At 37.4% G+C, this 11,810-nt stretch overlaps 1 protein-coding gene across 1 annotated transcript; it reads right to left on the bottom strand.

The window, feature by feature from the left end:
* Positions 1 to 1,309: 1,309 nt before the first annotated feature.
* LOC112047025 (ovochymase-2) lies at positions 1,310 to 9,399 on the bottom strand. Its single transcript, XM_024083926.2, has 9 exons — positions 8,529 to 9,399; positions 6,930 to 7,115; positions 6,505 to 6,561; positions 5,074 to 5,272; positions 4,472 to 4,578; positions 3,753 to 3,908; positions 2,944 to 3,097; positions 1,936 to 1,976; positions 1,310 to 1,788 (listed from the first exon to the last, which is right to left on the bottom strand). Exons 1-9 carry the CDS (start codon positions 8,787 to 8,789, stop codon positions 1,585 to 1,587), a joined length of 1,365 nt encoding a protein of 454 aa, XP_023939694.2. The 5' UTR covers positions 8,790 to 9,399; the 3' UTR covers positions 1,310 to 1,584.
* Positions 9,400 to 11,810: the final 2,411 nt, after the last annotated feature.

The raw sequence follows: 11,810 nt of genomic DNA, 5'->3' as shown, positions 1-11,810 counted from the left end.
TCTTTTAAAGATCTCATTTACTCTTTTAACTCTTTGGCTCACTTAAGGTCCGGTTTATTATTGAAAAATTCGTCAAAATGAAAGAGTGTTACCCAATACATTTATTCCTACAAGAAGAATAAAAAATAAAATGCTGCAATCACGTTAGTAGAATTTTCGATAGATCATAAAATACAATATTTACTAGATAAACAGGAATTTCCAGAGGTAAAGAAAAAACTTCAAATTTGACATAATTATTATAATTTATTACTGAGTATAAAATACGGCCACATTTACACAAAATGGTGAAAAACGAAACAATACCACAATTACAAAATTGTTAAAATTTGTAATGTTTATTTCTGAACTTTTGCAACTGAATTCCAAAAATAAATTGATATTAATATAGTAATAATATTTTAATTTGTTGTTGGTTTAAATAAATACTCGCAGGTTTTCCCCAACTAATTATTAAACGGAAATGATACATCCTCGTACATATCTATTTAAATACGCCAGTCTAAATACCATATAAACCATATAGTTTCCTTCATCTTAAGCCGAAATCCCCACATTATGTACCTAATTTATATTATCCATTAGTGTTATTATAATAAAACAAAGTACAATTCAATGAGTTACGATTGAAACAAACTTTCAAAAATCGATTTTTTTTAAGATTATTCGCTGCCACGTCGCTATGCGACTCTTTGGTCCCTTTGAGGTCGTTTACTTTAGCCTAAACTAGGTCAAGTTCAATGACTTCAATACTTAAGAAATAGAATTAAACAGGATGTTTAAATTTTTTCATAAATTTAATATTTTTTCTTGCTAGCGTGTTAGCGCAAGCGTCATTTTTAACCGACTTCCAAAAAGGAGGAGGTTCTACGTTCGGCTGTATGTATGTTTTTAATATTGTTAAAGGGTTTCTTGTATTGGACTAATAAATGGCTTACAGGCGGTGAAACTTGCACGGTGTACATAGGACGGTAAAATACTGAAATTACTTCAAGAATATGCTTATAAATTTTGAAGAAATCCCTAAATTTTTCCGGTTTTATAATGTTATGTCATATCTTAATGGCATAGTAGGGTCCTATTAGGACCATCTGAGGAGTACTCATACCTACCCTTTTAAATATAATAGTTTTCGAAATCGCTTCTCAGACAGTCTTTAATCCCACCTTTATTTAATATTAGGTTAGGTTAGTTTTTGACAATCGGGAATCATACATTTCCATTTATTTTTAAGTTATTTACAAAAAAATTATCTTTCTAAGTTTTTTTTTGGAGAATGGCGGGTAAAGGAAGAATGAAAGAAAGAAAATATATTTATTAATATATTTATTAATAATTATGTCCATAAGACTTTACCCTACTTGCCCAAGAAGTAGAAAGAACTTTCGACGGATTCCTTTTTTTAAATACCCTCTGTTTTTAAATCGGTTAAAACAATATGAATATTTATTTACTTATTATTCAAATCTGTTTATAAGGTATAATCTAAATCTGATACTAGTTTTTTTAATGTTTAGGTTAGGTTTGCCAATAGGTTTAGGATAGCCAATGAAAAGACGGCATTTTGGAGAAAAATAACTGGTGTTACGAATAACTAATTTTATCAAGTATCCAGTCAATGTAGGGGGTCGTGTCGGTGAATATCGCGTATTGGTTCTCGTCGCACATCTGATCGGGGGTCTCGGGCGAGGGGTTGTCGCTGCGCAGCCCCTTGGACAGGACCCCCCGCACGTGCCATGTGCCGGTCACGTGCCCACTAACATTCTGTTCCATATGTGGAACAAATATCTGAAAAACAATAACAAAGTATATTTAATTGTTACAGTTCACGCACTCCACGAGTGGTGTGAGAAGTGGGCAGAGACATTTAAATAAAAATAAATCTAACAATATTCAACAATGTCCTCGCTAACAAAACCGCATGAGAACCCTTACCTGAAATGCACCCCCGCTGTCACCAGTACATGGAGAGGTTCCTGTAATTCAATATTATTATTAATATTATAACTTTAATTACAGCCACAGTAAATAATAAGTTAACGAACGCGGCATCGCCCGCGAATAATTATTTTTTTTTACAAATTCCATGGAAACATTTGATCTATGTTATGTTGCTCAATTGCTCAATAACATCCTCTATCTCCTCTATCTTCCAGTAAAAGTCTCGTTCAAATCGATTCAGTCTTTTCAAAGATTAGTCCGGGAAACTTTTATAAAGTCCGTTTATGTTTTTGTATCGTGTAAATAACCATAAAAAATTCAGTTTAATTTTAATTTATTATTTATTAATAAATAAAACAACCTGTATTATACAAGAATATACTTTAATCCGGCGCTGTCGCAAAATCCGTTCTTAGCGGATATCTACTAACTATATCAACTGACTGGCCGCGTGGTTCCCGTTCCCGCAGGAGTACGGGGATAATATAAAGCCTATAGCCTTCCTCGATAAATGGGCTATCTAACACTGAAATATTTTTTCAAATCAGACCGTTCAAACAAACAAACAAACTCCTCAGCTTTATAATACTAGTATAGATAAATAGATGGATTGATAGATAGAAAGACAAATAGGTAGATAGATAGATCGATAGATAGATAGACTTACCGTTATTATGTTGTCCTTCGCAGGAATGGTGCTGATATGAGATGGTGTGATAGATAGACCGACATAGAGAGAAAGATAGATATAAAAAAAGTCAGCCAGACAGATAGATAGATAGATAGGTGGTTAAATTGATAGATTGCTTGATAAACATATATACTATTGTTATGGTACTCGATGCAATGTGATAGTGATAGTGCGATAGATAAATAGTAAAACAGATGTATTATAAATAGTAAGACATACATACATACATACTGATAGATTGATATTTATATGGAGTGATAGATAGACGGGTGGATGGATGAATCGATAGGTGGATCGATAAACTGATTTACCATTATTATGGTACCCAGCGCAGAAGGCATCGTGCAGGTGTACAATGGCGCGCAAGTTGCTCAGCACGCACACCTCGTGCGCCACCAGCGGCAGGTTGACCTGCTGCAGCGTCTGCGACAGGTCTTCCTCGTTGGTGGTGCCCCAGCCCACCAACTACGACAAACGTTTGCACTTGACATTATCAGTATCACTGCGAGCCATCTTCGGTTCAGCCACACCAGAAGTTTGACAGTACGCGATACCTCTCTCCTACCTTTTACGATTCGCTTCAGTAGATGGATAGTTGAGTCCGGTCCACTGTCCATCTGCCTGAGACTATGTCGTCTAACCAAAACGAAAACTGAGCGCCTGTTTACAGTTGTCGAAAAGAAAACTGAGCGCCTCTTTACAGATGTCCAAAGAAGCCTAGCTTTTTCTGTATGATGGTGGATTTATGGGTGGCATTCCTCTTTCATTCAATGAGGTCCTGGGTTCGAATCCTGCGTCAGGTCAACAAGATAATACGTTACTGGGATTTTTCTTACAAGAAAAATCTTAATTGGCCTAGAGTTGGGAAGCTGGCGGTGTTAGAACATTCCCCGTCCCTTGGAAAGCACAAAAAGTTCTCGGTTTGCACCTCAACTCTCAACGGTCGTGTCGGTCTACCGTCCCATCGGACTACGAGAGTGCACCTGTGCTTGTGCCTACACCTGTGCACTACAACATCTCCTGCGTATATGGTTAATCTCAACATGAGGTTGGCCACCGTGGTCGAAAAAGTCAGCTAGATAATCTGTTTTTACCGTCAGCTGTTCATCTGTACACTTACAGTGCCTGTCACAGCGTCGTCAGCTGAGAGCGTCTCCGTCCGCCACAGACACGCGGGCTGGATGTAGTCGGTGAACTCCACCGGCGACTTGAGCTTCAGCAGAGCCACATCGAAGGCCAACAACTGGTAGTTCTCGTGGATGATGATCTCTTCAACCTACAAACAAGCAAAATTTAAATGAAGAAGACGTGGAAGTTAGGTGGTAAGTGAGTAAGGACGGCAGAATTAATAAGTGTTTAGGATCGGTAGAACTAAATACTTTATCGAAGTTTTTTTTTGTTGAAAAGTTATCTGTGTGCCTAGTGGCAGTTTTTAATGTTTTCATACTGATACTTAAACAGCGCCATCTAGTGGCGCTACTGCTCAAATATTTCAATTCCTTAGAAATTTGCGTTTACGGTTACGTGATAGTCACATGTAAACTGCCACTAGGCACACTGGTCCGGTAAGGGAACGATGTTGTTACGCTATTAGTATTTGTTTAGCAAAATGGCAATCACAGTAACGTTAGTTCCAGTTTTGGCCGCCGGATCACAAAAAGTATGTGGCACTCGTGGCACAGCGCTGCATAGATTTAAGAGTCGGTACAGAGTACCTAACAGCGCTGCGACATCGGTCATTTTCATGGCAACTTAACTGTTAGTGACATTTTAATTTTGGTATCCTAAGCATGAAGTTCAAATTCGATTCGATTCAAATTCGTGTAAAAGTGTACTTACGTCCATTTCCACGGAATTTTCATCGCCTCGCTCCAAATGATATTTTCCGAGTCCCACCAACGCATTCAACGTTTTAGACTGTTTGATGAGCACAACACAATGAGCAACTGTAAATTATCGAAGTAACCATTATAAACTACTGAACGGCTTTTCATGCTATTTTAACCAGTAGAGTGATTCAGTAAAATCCATTATATTTTAACAATATGAGAGAGACGCGTATCTTAGCATTCCATGGATTCATCGTGCGGATGCTGGGTCCATCATGTGGAAGAGAAAATCCCCAAACAGATCCCCGGACATGTGACCGATGGTGTAGGGTTAAGGACGTCCTTGACAGATAACTATCACTTCTTTTCCGCCCGTGTTGTTCTCCCTGCCAAGCCAAATTTGGTAAGATCCTACTTGGGCCGCTTTGGATACCCTTTCTAATAAAGAACTTGCTGCTGTTCTAGTGAGGCCAAGGTCTTTAAGCAAGTTATAGAGAGATTTTGCTGGTATTTAATTACCTAATCATTTACATGAAATACAAATGATCGTGAATATACAAATCGCTCAGTATTTCCCCATCTAAGCACCAAAAACCCTTTCTTATAATTTACCTGTCAAGACAAAGTTGTTGGCGATCAGGGTTCCCCCACAGATGTACTTCTGCGACACGTGGCAGGTCCCGTTGGGCACGGGCCCTACCTCGTACACGGCGGCGTGCCAGGGCCAGTCGCCCACCTGAGTGGGCCCGTTGACTGGCGGGTGCGGACTATACCCTACTTTGCGTCTCCCGCATTGATTTTGTAATTCTTCCTAAAACAGAAACTTAGAGTATGAGAAAAGAGTTTTTTAAAGTGAGGGTAAATTTTTGTCGACCTCTATGAGTGCAGTTGGTAGTGTAGTGGATCTCAACAGAGTCTTCTGGGTTCAAAATCAAAAAATCAAAATCAAAAATCATTTATTTCAAGTAGGCTCAGTTTACAAGCACTTTTGACACGTCAGTTGACTATTTGTAAAGATTCTACCACCGGTTCGGAAGGCAGGTTCTGCTGAGAAGATACCGGCAAGAAACTCAACAGTTGCTCTTTTGAAAAAGTCATACAGTATTATAATTTACAATTGATAACAATTACTGTTTACATTTCTTATAGTTTTACTTTCTGTGTGAAGGTGGAAGCTGATCCAACGGCCTCCAAGCATCTTTATCATTAAGGAACTCATCAATGTTGTAGTACCCTCGACTAAGTAAATGTTTTTTAACACATTGCTTAAAGCTATGCATTGGCAGGTCCATCACAGTCTTGGGGATCTTATTATAGAAGAGTACACCCAAACCTACAAAAGATTTTTTTACTCTTTGGAGACGATATGCAGAAATAACTAACTTATGCCCGTGTCTAGTAAGACGTGGGTTTAAATCTCCTTTTCGTTTGTACAAATTAATATTTTGTCTTACATATACTATACTGTTATATATATATTGACAGGCTACTGTTAGTATACCTATTTCTTTAAACTTTTGACGAAGGGACTCGCGTGATTTTAATTGATATATTGCTCGAATTGCTCTTTTTTGAAGTACAAATATAGATTGTATATCAGCAGCCTTGCCCCACAACAAAATACCGTAAGACATTACGCTGTGAAAGTACGCAAAATAAACAAGCCTATCAATTCCCAGTTCGGATCAAATTAGGATGCTTTTATTTTCTAAATTGGCTCAGGTCTGGCCTAGTGATAGGCATCAGCCATGTTTATGAGTACTTATCACCAAAGACGTACCGGCAAGCGATTATATTTATATTGACAATTATCACCACATTTCATTGGGTAAGTCACAAAAAGTTACGATACTATACCTAATAAAAAAATTACTAAAGTGACAGAAATTTCACCCACTTTGATATTCATTCTGAAAATCAAAGTAAGTCAAATTTGGGATGCCCGCCCTTCTCGGCCAGTAGGCTTCGGCCAGGGCTAGATTTCATCGTGCAAACCTATGCCGAGTACAAACAACTGCCAAAACATGAGTATATTAAACATACCTTCGTTTTATTATTGTTATGTTGAACGAGTATATTCAGATAGCCATCGAGGTATCCCTGAAAACACAAAAGTAATGTTAATTGTACCCACTCGATGAATACCCTTAAAATTATTTTGTTTTTCTGTTTAGGGTTCCGAAAAGTAGAGTACAAACACAAAACCCTTAAAAGATCACTTCATAAATTGACCGTTAAATTGAAAAGTGATCGCCCCGGCCTGGATTCGAACCTTCGGATCAATGGCAGTGCTCATAGTCACTGGGCTGTCTATATAGTTATACATAATAAATTGTAAAATACCTTAGCTTATAATCTCACTCGCGATATTGTAATCTGTTGATATATTGTGAACTGAACATACTGATTACAATTTAACGTGTTATTTTTCGTTATATTATAATCTATCGATGAGTACTTATACTTACCGAGTCGGGATAGTTGCAGTATGGCACGTCATCTATAGAGAAGCTGGTTAAATAGGGGATGAGCTGTGGGGCTGTGCCTTGCACCTTGAACGAGAACCCCCTAAGTTCTTCTGAGAATCTGATCGTAAAGCTGTCGCCTTCTTGGATTTGACTTTTGATATATTTGCCCTTGCGAATCGCAATAGTCTGAAACAGTTATAAAAACATTTCATCCTTTGACATCTAAATAATATTATTAACTGCAGGACAAAAAGATAATTTTTTTAGGGAATCCGTATCTTAAACCAAGTGTGTGTTGGGCCACGCGCTGTGTAGGGTTCCGTAGACTAAACGAGTAGTTTAGTCCCATATGTAATGCACAAAAATGCCGATAACGATACCAAGGGATAGAGGATAAAAAATTCATCCTTACTTTGTATGGAGGGAAGGAACAAATGTTTTTTTATCTAATTTTCTTTTTATCACCCTAAAGACGTAATTAATATGTACAAACCCATACCAAATTTCAGCTTTCTAGATTTAACAAATAAAAAATCTCAAAAAAATCCTTTTACCCTGCATGGAGTCCTTGTCCATGGAAATGCTAACGATATCCACGAAAATGCTAGCGGCGACCATACCAGGAAATACTAGCGGTGGTCCGGTGGTTTCCACGAGTGTTTTCTGCTATAAGTGTTTACGTCAATGTGCTGTTTGTGAATAAAAGTGACTCTGAGATAAATGACTGATAACTGTATCTATTTAATTAACATCGACATAAGTATGCAATTTTCAATTTACCTGTTTTAGTTTAAAACTTAAATTTTTTTTAGAACCAGTAGAGGATGGAGACACTTGACTTTATATTTCAAAGGGTTATCCAATAAAACCCCACACTATGAAATAAACAAAATTCATCCCAACTTTACATACCCTAAAAAAATATTTTCACGATTTTATATTACGACTTTATTCACATTTTTAATGTATATACTCATGCTAATTTCCAGTTTTCTAGTAGTAATAGTCTCTGCGCTAAACCGCAGACAGACGAATGGACGGACAGACATGGCGAAACTATAAGGGTTCCTTGTGAATTACGGAACCCTAAAAACAGTACCCATATAGGGTCACTTTCTTGTCAGACTGTCTGTTTGACATCAAGATCTTTAAACTCAAAAACGCGTGTGGATATTGAGTAGAAATTAAAACCATATCATCAACTGACTTTATACGTTTTTTTGAATTTGTCAAAAAATTCAAACTTATAAATGAATGTAAAAGAGATACGGCCGATAAGCCACAGTAAACGTATATTTCGACATTCGGTCTTCAGTCTGTAACGTTTGTAATGGTAAATAACACCACGGATGCTTGACGATTATATTATTTAATAGGATAGATACGTGTACAGACTTTAGGACATAACAGTAGACAATAGACAAGACAATTAGACAGACAAGTAACATAACGTTAATATAAATATTATTAATGTACGTAACACAGACAAGTGCGCGTTGTTCATAATTAAGGTTTCTTAAGTTAACCTGGTTCTATAGCCAAGTTACACATCAATTCTATTTCTACAAATGCTAACACTAACGCAGTTATAGGACTTACCGTTCTGACCGTAAAAACAATGTTAACATTAGCACTGAACGATACTTCCACAGTGCTGTTCGCTGGTACGACTTTGTGTACCACCATATAGTAGCGGTTCCTCTCATCCATCGAGAAACCAGGGTCCAGCATCACTGTGATGTCGTTGACATCTTTGCAAGGATATTCGGTGATCAGCGGCATAATTAGCGGCATGCCCGGACCATTGTCGGACCCGGCTACCGCTAACAAACCGCAGAGTGCCAATACAATCTTTACCATTGTCTTAATTTTGCTAAACAAACACGATTTCTTATGATATTTTTGAATTTAATTATCCATTATGTACTTTATCTAAAGAAAGTGGCTATTCAAACGTAAATGTTAATCGAATCCTAGACTTTATTTAATTTTCTTATGATATGATACGGGATATATAATTTTTTGATATTTTCTATACATCGATATAATTAAGTATGTCTGGCTATGCATACTAATATTATATTTAACTTTTTAGTTTATACAAACACAAGCTTTTGGCACAAAGTTCAATAGTAAATAAATAAAAACAGAGCCCAAAAACCTGTTAAAACATTTTGCCAATCGATCAACTAACTCCAAGCGAACAAAACAAACACAAACTGTTTTTTTTATAATTGCCAATGATTTATATACAAACACTTTTACAAAATATCACGCATGATTGCAACACTATTACACTGTCTCTACCTAATTACACTGTCGAAAAGAAAAATAAAATCATAAAGAACTTATTTCATACAATATTCATTTTGAAACTTAGCTTTTCCGCTTACAATTACTATATTTTAGCATAAATTTACTCGTGGAGACCTAACACGATCAACTCGCGAGATGACTCGCGTATTATGAATACGATAATGTATACAAAATATAAATATATCGACGTTAGTCAACACATTTTGCAGTGTCGTTTCTCAAATCTGTGAAAACCCATCGTTGACTATCATTACCCATACCGGTTCTTTACGTAGCGACTCACTGTAAAAGTCAGTATCAACTTCTTTTTAGGGTTACGTACGTCAAAGGGAAAAACATTATCTATACTAATATTATAAAGCTGAAGAGTTTGATTGTTTGATTGGTTGAACGCGTTAATCTCAGGAACTACTGGTCCGATTTGAAAAAATATTTCTGTGTTAGATAGCCCATTTATCGAAGAAGGCTATGTGCTATATATTATCCCCGTATTCCTACGGGAATGGAAACCACGCGGGTATAACCGCGCAGCGTCAGCTAGTAAGTTAATAAGACTGTGTCTATCAATTTGAGGCATAGGGTTAAGGCTCATTTAATTTATAAAACAACAACGCTAAAAGACATATCTACATCATCTTTGAAAATGTCAACTGTCTAATACACGGTCTATGAGATATAGGCTTATTAATATAGCAAAGTCTAGTAATACCTGTTTGTCTGTTTTACCCATTGGGTACGGAGTACGGAACTCTAAGGAACCTTAGTGAAATATACTTTAGTCATGATCATTCTGTCTATCAGTGAAAACTATGTGAAAATTCACCATATAAATAATGGGCGATTCCCAACCGAATGACACATCAACCATATTTTTAGAAGACGGAGAAAAAGGTTCGATCTATAAAGCACTCATTGCGTAATCCATAATGTACTTTATCTATCGTAGGTACATCGAATCGAATACTTTCAAAAACAACGGCAGAAAAGTCTTTAAATTGTTTTTTTCTTCTTTTCAACAAGACATATTATAATTGTTTACGTAAGCCACTCCCTGAGACTTATATTGACACTGCAAAGCCTGCCTTAACAAGACCCTATTTATCAAGGGGTTCGAGTAACTCATCTCGACTAAGACCCAATTTGTAGAAATTTGTAGCATCGGCGTATTTGGTAGAATTACTTGCTTTTTTGCGGTTGATATAGGTGTGCGCTTGACAACAATGATGGAAAGCAAACAAAGATGAGGTCTAGGATGGGATGTGCTTTCCTTGAAAATGCCTATTCACTCTGCCTTGAAGGCAGTTCAGATTGTAGATGGGAGCAACGCAGACGGCGGAAGGCATTTTACACTTTAGCCGTTGAAGAAATTAAATATCACGTGTCTCAAACGGTGAAGGAAAAACATCGTGAGGAAACCTGCATACCAGAGAATTTTCTTAATTCTCTGTGTGTGTGAAGTCTGCCAATCCGCATTGGGTCAGCGTGGTGGACTATTAGCCTAACCCCTCTCATTCTGAGAGGAGATTTGAGCTCATCAGTGAGCTGAGTATGGGTTGACAATGATGATTATCCCACTGGATAGCAAGGCTTATTCTTTGGACCAAATAAGTTGCAGCTCTTGGGTCACCTGATGGTCAGGCACCATTTATGAAGTTGAAATTTTTGGTGAGTTGGTTCTTTGTTTATTTCGGCTGGTGGGAGGCTTCGGCCGTGGCCTTATCGCCGGCACGATGTCGTGTAGAAACCGAAAAGGGTGTGCATTTTCATCCTCCTCCTAACAAGGTAGCCCGCTTCCATCTTAGATTGCATCATCACTTCACCATCAGGAGAGATTGTAGTCAAGGGCTAACTTGTAATGAAAAAAAAAAAATTGATTGTTGGGAACTGAATAATCAACACAACTGTTTAATGAGAACCGAATAATCTATTGGGTCGGCTCATGAGTTTAGTGTTAGTTAGCGACGAAGCTTAACAATGGGCATTGGGCAGGCATTACAGCCGCTGAGGCCTAATCGTGGTTCGGGTTGAGTAAATCGGTTCCACTTGGAAGTTTCGCCATTTACCATTTCCCCAATTACAATTATAAACTCTACCTACGTAGATATGTACTACATAAAATCAATAGTCCTTGTTAGAGCAAATAGGATAGCCTAGAATAGAATACACTTTATTTGTTGACACAACACATTGAAGACTTAAAACTAATACACATCTTGATACTTATAACTATTTATAGAATTAATGTGTTTTTTTTTCTTCACTTGTGTTATGCCAATAAAATGGATCCGACTCAGCTAGACTATTCTGGGTACAATAGTACCTACAACGCTGATATTCTGCCAGATCCTATTGAGAAAAGAGAAGAACATATGATGCAATCTAAGATGGAAGCGGGCTAACTTGTTAGACGTAGGATGAAAATCCACACCCCTTTCGGTTTCTACACGACATCGTAACGGGACGCTAAATCGCTTGGCGGTACGTCTTTGCCGGTAGGGTGTTAGCTAGCCACGGCCGAAGCTTCCCACCAGCCAAACCTGGACCAATTCAGAAAACCTCAACAGG

The sequence above is a fragment of the Bicyclus anynana genome, chromosome 23, assembly GCF_947172395.1.
Source record: "Bicyclus anynana chromosome 23, ilBicAnyn1.1, whole genome shotgun sequence".
In the NCBI taxonomy this organism is placed as follows: domain Eukaryota; kingdom Metazoa; phylum Arthropoda; class Insecta; order Lepidoptera; family Nymphalidae; genus Bicyclus; species Bicyclus anynana.
This window is presented reverse-complemented; position numbering and strand designations above follow the sequence as displayed.

What these genes read in the sequence shown, in the direction of transcription:
- LOC112047025 (XM_024083926.2), bottom strand. Translation starts at nt 8,789, where the DNA reads ATGGTAAAGATTGTATTGGCACTCTGCGGTTTGTTAGCGGTAGCCGGG. An exon ending in CGCTGGGTACCATAATAATG is followed by an intron (nt 1,977 to 2,943) that starts GTAAATCAGTTT and finishes ATTGAATTACAG; the next exon opens with GAACCTCTCCATGTACTGGT. An exon ending in ACAGCGGGGGTGCATTTCAG is followed by an intron (nt 1,789 to 1,935) that starts GTAAGGGTTCTC and finishes ATTGTTTTTCAG; the next exon opens with ATATTTGTTCCACATATGGA.